The sequence below is a fragment of the Heliconius melpomene genome, chromosome 15 (assembly GCF_056956725.1).
Source record: "Heliconius melpomene rosina isolate 202511_hmr_F chromosome 15, ASM5695672v1, whole genome shotgun sequence".
NCBI classification, from domain to species: domain Eukaryota; kingdom Metazoa; phylum Arthropoda; class Insecta; order Lepidoptera; family Nymphalidae; genus Heliconius; species Heliconius melpomene.
The window spans coordinates 6548574-6555791 of NC_140403.1; the positions used below are offsets into that span (position 1 = coordinate 6548574).

Here is a 7218-nt window from a genome sequence, read left to right on the forward strand (position 1 = left end):
ATAGTTAGTAGAGTGATTTTAATTAATAAGGTGTTTTCAATTAAACAGGGCATAGTATAAAGCAATATTTATTTATAACAAAATGGCGTTAATAATACATGTATTGTAAATAAACTTAAAGCTAATCAGTCTCTAGAGTCTAGTGAGCAGTGCGGCGCCACCACGGCACGCCGGTCACGTCCTCCGCGGGGGCGTCCGTTGTCGGTCTGCAAGTTGAAAAAATATTTTTACTTAAGGGCCCTTAGACACGTATAACAATAGGCGTTGCCACAGCAACGTGTATGTCGCTTTATAACCACCAAAGTTAATATGTTTAAAAAATATATTAGTATTCTAAACTACTCCACATAAACCATAACTGTGCCAAATTTTACACTCCTCCGTTAGCACAAACTTTCTTAAAAACTTGTACCAGAGGTTTTACTTCACATATTACTAAAAGAGGTTTACTATTTTTTTAGTTTCTGGCGGTATCCCGCTATAAGAAGGTCTTAAAAAGAAGTATTATTATCTTTTATCATAGAGTAGTTAAGTTTCATTCTGTAATAGTAATAGGCTTTTACCTAAGTAAAGGGAACCCACTGTTAAGCTTAAAGTAATATAAATGTAATCATTCCCCAAGCAAGTTTGCGGACAACTGCGCCACGACGGCTTCGGCTATTAGCTACATATTTAAAAATGTTTATAAACTGTGTTGTTAATAAATTATTTATTTTTAATGATAAAATTCTCATAAAAGCTTCTAAAGTTAATCTTACCTATACACTTGACTATGAGTGAGAGGTAATGTGGATGGCAGCAATGGGCAAGCTTGTACGGGAGCTTCCTGTAAGAAAACAAATTATATAAGCTACCATGATCAAATAGAGAACATATTAAGCACCATCTATAGGGTCAAATGGTATCAACAAATCTTCCGGAACCTATATTAATATACACACAAAAATTCATCAAAATTAGTCAAAACATACAATTAAAATATACCTGCATGGATTGCATTGGAATGTGCAAATTGGCACGCAACTTCCTCTGACGTATCTCACGACGGACACAACACTGCACGCCGAGCAGAACCCCGCACACACATGATGAGAGGCAACCTGTTAAGTTATAGAAATATGTTATTATATATTGACTATATGAACAAATTGTTTAATCCAGTAAAGTAATATTAAAATGTTAATTTTAATCAGTACACCTTATGATTTAATCAGAATGGCTCGAAAATTTTATGGAGCATGGGGAAATGTTTTTATACAAGGTTCCTTCTGCCTCTCCTGTCATAAAGGAAATAGAGTGGGCCTGTGGTTTTATTTCAACATCAAGCTTTATTCCACATACAGGGACAGTCAACTGTTAAAACACAGTTTTCTGCTTCCAACCCAAACAATAAACAATATGATCGTGTTGAGTGAAAGAGTTGAAGAAAAAAATGAAAGTAATATATGGAATGAATTATTTGCATTTTGGTTCAACCATAACAAATACAATCAGTAAATAACAAAACAAACCTAAACAGTATTTATTAATTATAAATAATATGTAAATTAAAATAGATTTACCTATATAGACTAATACACCAAGATCTCCATTACGATTTGTTCTCCTTAACACAATACCAGCAATACACAAAGAGATTCCAGTCAGCACTCCCACTACAAATATCACCTGTAATACAAATATTAGATCATGAAAATAATTCAGATGACAAAATTAATAATTTTGTAGTAAAAGTAGGTAAACCCATGAGCAGGTTGATAGTATTCCATGAAATGAAAAGTGTTACACAACAGAAGGTACATTCCCGGTGTGAGAAATATATTTTCATGTCCTTTCCCTGGTAAGAAGACAAAGTGTGATATTTTAATTCTTACTCAGAGGAATGAATACATTGCATGTTTTAATTTTTCTGTTTTCGTAGACTGCATAATTTAAAAGAAAAAAATGTTACAAGTACAATATTAAGTTCTGCTACTCAGAACTTAATATTGCACTTGGCTGTCCATTATTAATTAATTTTTATTTTTAAAGTGAATAAAAAGGAATTACTCACTTGTAAAATATAATAGCAAACATATTCAAATCCAGGGCATTGACCACCACAAGCACCAATTATAGGAACTTCTGGACTGATGGAAGGTACTGTAGGCACAGGAGATCTATTGATAGTTCTGTTTTCTACATCACAGGTGGGTAAAGAGAAAGCTGATGAACAAGTAGGAAATGAATATGTATTGGACGGAATTGGATTGGAGCTAAAATTCTCGTTTTTTTTGTAGCTCCGCCACGTTCCTGTCGCATATGGCATCTGATAAACTGGTGAAGGCGGTCCATATTCTCTGCGAGTACTTTGATAATATTGAGGAACCTAAAATGGAAAATTATAAATGATAATCGTAATATTAAAGAAGATATTATAATGATTAATATCGATCTCCGCCGTTCTATATTTTTTACGTAAAGTTGTTATATATTTACATTTCCATGTCAGTTTCCTTGAATATACTTACATGATAAGCATTTTCGGAAGTAGAACTATCAGTCCCTGGAACTTGGTATACAGGAGTGTTTATTTCTTCAGCCCAAGGATATTTTGCTCTTTGTTGTGTAGCCGACACGAATTGTTTTTCTGTTCTCGGCACCACCGTGGTTTGATAAGGATGAATGCTCCGTGGAGATAGTTGTTGTTTGAGCATTTTGAATAGCAATTAACATTGCCTAAATATTAAGTCCTTAAGTGAAAAATATATTAAAAAACCATTAACATATTTTGTTTACATTATGTACTACTCAACAAAACGTGTGATTTAGTTAGTAGTTACCTCGTCATGTTTAATATTTCACAGTAGTTTTACTATCAAATTTAAAATATATTTACTAAAAGAGTTTCATAATATTTGAACCTTTACAAAAAGATGGAGAATATTTGTAATTAATAATATTTATTTAAGATTCATCTTTTATATGTCAAGACGCCATCTTAAGTTTTATCTTTAAGTCATAAATAAAACAAAATGTTGCCACTTCAAAATCGATTCTCTATTATTGCGACCCAGATAACAAAATAGATACGGTATGGTATTAAAGAAAAAAATATTAAATAAAATAATGATTTTTGTCTTACCGTGAATGGCATGGTTCCTATAATGTGTGGTCAGTTACTATATTTTATCTATAATATATGTGATGTGCACGACTCAGGTGTTTTCTTCACTCTATTTTCTCCTCGAGAATTATTGAAGACACATAAATTATAGTGTTGGGATCAGAGTTTCTGTGTTCCTTTGAGAAATGTGTAAAGTAGGTGCATAGTAAGAAAATATAAACGTTATTTGCTTCTATCTGAAGAATATGACATAAACATACAATGCAAAACGTTTGTAACGAAGTTTTCTATTGTGAAAATAATAACTTTAGAAAAGATGTCAAGCAAAAGTATTCTATCCATTTAATGTTGCAGTGAAGCATAGAGAAATGTTTTTTAACATAGTTAAATAGCTTAACTTTAAATTATAAAAATCATGGTCATAAATTGCTCGGCAATGATTTCCCCGGAAGAAACTGACAATATTCCTGCTGCTAGTAGTTTTTGCAGAGATTTTATTAGAGGCTGCTGCCCTAGGGAGAATTGTCGGTTTATACACGAAATACCACCGAAGGTTTGTTTAAAAGAACTTTTTCGTTTCTGTCATGATTTTCAAAACAAAGGCTGTTTTCGACCAAACTGTAAATTTATGCATGTTAGCCTAGAAGATGAAGAACATTTTTATAATACTGGAATATTCCCTCGAGACCCACGTAATATTCCAGCTATATGTCCAGCTTTTCTTCATGGTATATGTTCTAATCAAGACTGTAAATTTATTCATGTCAGAGAAATTCCTAACAATGAATTGAACGCCAAACGTAATATACCTAAGATAATTTATAATCGTAATCACATCAGAGACGAAGATTCCCCTCCTGAAGCTAAACTAAGAAGGTTTGCATTTGATGAAGCTGGAATTGATACACAGCAAGTATGTGGAAACTGTGAAACTCTAGATCATAAAGTAAAATTACTCCATGATAACATTAGTGTTTTGTTAAAAAAAGTTGCAGATTTGACTGAAAAAAATCTTCAGTTAACTTCCATGAATGAATTTTTACTGGAACAAACAGCATCTGTTCGAAGTGATCAACCTTGTGTTATAACATCTAGACATGGGACTTCTGCTCCAGTGTCATTAGCAACTGTTAGTGTAACACCAGTAGTAAGTCTTGCTGGTGCTCTGCCGACACTTGTACCTGCAGCTGCAACACCAAATTTAACTCTAGCTCCTGCTGCATCTCAAGCACAGTTATTAACTCCTGCTCCTCAAATATTAACTGTCAGCACTACACAACAACTTGTTGGAAATTCAGGAGCTCTTATAGTTACTAGTGCTGGAGCTCAGCAACTAATGCAAGTTAGTGACTCTGGAACATTAATGGGTGGTGGACAAACTGTTGTTGCTGTAACACCTGCACAGCTGACACTGGCACCACCAGCTCAACAATTGATGAGTAGTGGGCCCCAAAGTGCAGTACAACAACTAGTACAAACATCTGCTTTGCAATCTCAATTAGCTTCTCAACATCAAGCTCCACAATATGCAACTCAGCAGTCTGTGCAACACTTAGCGCAGCAGTCTGCTCAGCATCTTGCTGCTCAGCAGTCAGCACAGCATCTTGCTGCTCAACAATCTGCACAACATTTGGCACAGTCTGCTCAGCACCTTGCAGTGGCACAACAATCAGCACAATTGGCAGCAGCAGCACAACAGTCAGCTCAACAGATGGTTGCCCAGCAGTCTGCTCAGCAATTGGCAGCTCAGCAATCAGCCCAACAGCAACTTGTCCCTTCTGCACCACAACTAGTGCACCAAACATCTACACAACAAATAACTATTTCCAGCACTAGTCAGCCGATGGCTTTGCCAAATTCACAAGCTCAGCCATTAACATTCCCTATAATCTCTCAGAGCATTTTACCACATTGATATGAGCAATTTAATATTGTCAACATCTCATATTTTTAGATAGTTTATTGTTTCTATAATACTATATTTCAGTTTTAAAATGATTGCAGCCATATAAATTTAAGCATATGTTATGTTCCTGTTGCAAGTAAAAACTAAATTAAGTAAAAATGCGCAAATACCAAAATGTAGGTATGTCATATATAAATAATAACAGGAGTTAATAAACAGTATTCTAATGATATTTGTAAGTTTTAGGGTATGTAACTGGAGTAAGAGTACAAGAGGTTTGTAACTGTTATATTTTTGTGTTTGCCTAATTAGTTAATTTAATATTTCCATTGTTATATTTAAAAACAAATACATCATTAAATAAATTAAGAATTTTGGAAGTTTAGTGTCTCTGTAGCAGTGTTTCAAAGAGGTCTGATTTTTAAGATTTAAAATGTTTGTGGTTTTATGTGTTTTGTTTTATCATTTGCAACACCATTACAACAAATAATCGTAAACTATGTATACACTTTTGGGTGGTTGTGAATTTCATATGTTCTTATTTAATTAAATATAGCTGCAGTTAATCTTAATAAACATACACTAGACATTATATATAACATATTGCAATTACATATTTACATTATTGTTCTGTTAAAACTGATCCCGGTGTTGTTGTTAGTTATACTTATACAAATAATTGTTTGACGCTTTTACCACCTTATATTATTAGTGTAATTAGTATAGTTTTCACCCTAGGTAAAATACGAACATTAGCTTGAATTAAAAGTTGTTATAGATACTTAAGGTATGGAGAATTAGCTATAACAATATAGGTAATTTATTTTCTACTATTAAAAGGAGTATTTCCAGGAAGTCTTTTATTTAGTTACTTTTATGCCTAAAATTAATGTTATCTTTAATTTTTCCTAAGATAACATTCGTTTTCTTGTGTCTCGTACTTGGATAATTTTCCGTAACTGCCTAGCACGAAATTGCCGGAATTGTCGAACGATATAGCAGTGACTATATCTGTAACATTTTGTACCAATTTCAATGGGCCTGTGTCGTTTTCATGAATATATGCCAAACTTTTGCTTGCAACATAAACCGTTTCTTGATGAAAAGCTATCTGTGCTATACCGCCGTACGATACGTTGCCGATTAAAAGAGATCTTGACATGTTTGATTTTAAAACATAAAATTTTCCTTCTCTTATGTAATAGATATTATTATTTTCATCCATAGACATTTCATTAAGAGCCTCAAAGCTATTAAAACGTATTTTCGTATCATCAGTCAAAAGATACAACTCTTCTTCGTCATTAACATTGTCTGTTACGTATTTATTTCCATCTTTGTCAATGAATATGTTATTTAAATTCACATCAGGCTTAGACACTAAGATAGCGTTATTTGCTTCGTAATTATAAAGATAAATTCCTTTGCTCGTCCCAAAATATACTTTTGCGTCTTTTTTATCCAATGCAATTGAATAACTTTTGCCTTTAGGTAGACCTTAAAGAAATAAAAAAAAAAATCAGCTTCACGCTGTATCCCGCACACAGCAAGGTAAGCAGAGAGAACTTAGTGATAAAACACTTCGTTCCCCATTTTCCAATTCTAAAGGCATTGCGTATTGAGGGTAGGGATCGAACCTTTGAGTACAACCAGTCACGATTACAGTCACACTCTTGTGCCCCTGTGCCACGACTGGCCCCTCAAGAGGAGAAAGGAGTAAAGGGAGAGAATTAAATAAATTATTTATACTTACCAGATATATCTTCAGGTACTGTTGAATTGGGCTTAATTATTTTCACATTAAAATGATATCCAAAAAAGTTACGACTGTATGACACGAAGAACAAGTTTCCATATTCATCGAAATGAGCGTCAGTTGGATATGCAGAACCAACGTCGTAAGTTTTAGTTGCGTTATATTGATTTTTGCCAATAGTTAAATCTGATTTACACGTAGTTTTGGGAATATCAAACGAAAAGCAGGTTTTTGCAAATAAAAGTAACCAGATTATATTTCTCATTTTGACTAGACTTCTCTTCTTGGTTTCCAATCTGCAAGTGTCTCGATTTCAGTCATTAATTTATAATGAAACGTAAGGAAAAAAATATAAAACTTATTATAGTTCCTATAAATCGTAAGATAAAGGTCCAGTGACTTTATTTACATATATAAGAGATACGCCGTACTAAATTGCTTTAAATAAAC

The 7218-nt window shown here is 33.3% G+C and overlaps 3 protein-coding genes across 4 annotated transcripts; 1 reads left to right on the forward strand and 2 right to left on the reverse strand.

Moving 5' to 3' along the window:
- Positions 1–52: 52 nt before the first annotated feature.
- On the reverse strand, positions 53–3000 carry LOC146531506 (uncharacterized). 2 transcript variants are annotated; one of them, XM_085198525.1, is made up of 7 exons: positions 2823–3000; positions 2511–2718; positions 2054–2368; positions 1563–1668; positions 985–1100; positions 759–826; positions 53–206 (listed from the first exon to the last, which is right to left on the reverse strand). In XM_085198525.1, the coding sequence occupies exons 2-7, from the start codon at positions 2694–2696 to the stop codon at positions 140–142; spliced, it is 858 nt and encodes a 285-aa protein (XP_085054651.1). In that variant the 5' UTR covers positions 2697–2718; positions 2823–3000; the 3' UTR covers positions 53–139. The 2 variants fall into 2 exon arrangements, with proteins under 2 accessions (XP_085054651.1, XP_085054650.1); XM_085198524.1 differs by having other exon boundaries at positions 2511–2732.
- A 117-nt stretch (positions 3001–3117) lies between these two features.
- LOC146531507 (uncharacterized) lies at positions 3118–5863 on the forward strand. The gene has a single exon (XM_085198517.1). It carries the CDS (start codon positions 3522–3524, stop codon positions 5019–5021), a length of 1500 nt encoding a protein of 499 aa, XP_085054643.1. The 5' UTR covers positions 3118–3521; the 3' UTR covers positions 5022–5863.
- Positions 3219–7200, reverse strand: LOC146531508 (uncharacterized). Its single transcript, XM_085198523.1, has 2 exons — positions 6766–7200; positions 3219–6509 (listed from the first exon to the last, which is right to left on the reverse strand). Exons 1-2 carry the CDS (start codon positions 7031–7033, stop codon positions 5911–5913), a joined length of 867 nt encoding a protein of 288 aa, XP_085054649.1. The 5' UTR covers positions 7034–7200; the 3' UTR covers positions 3219–5910.
- Between the last annotated feature and the right edge of the window lie 18 nt (positions 7201–7218).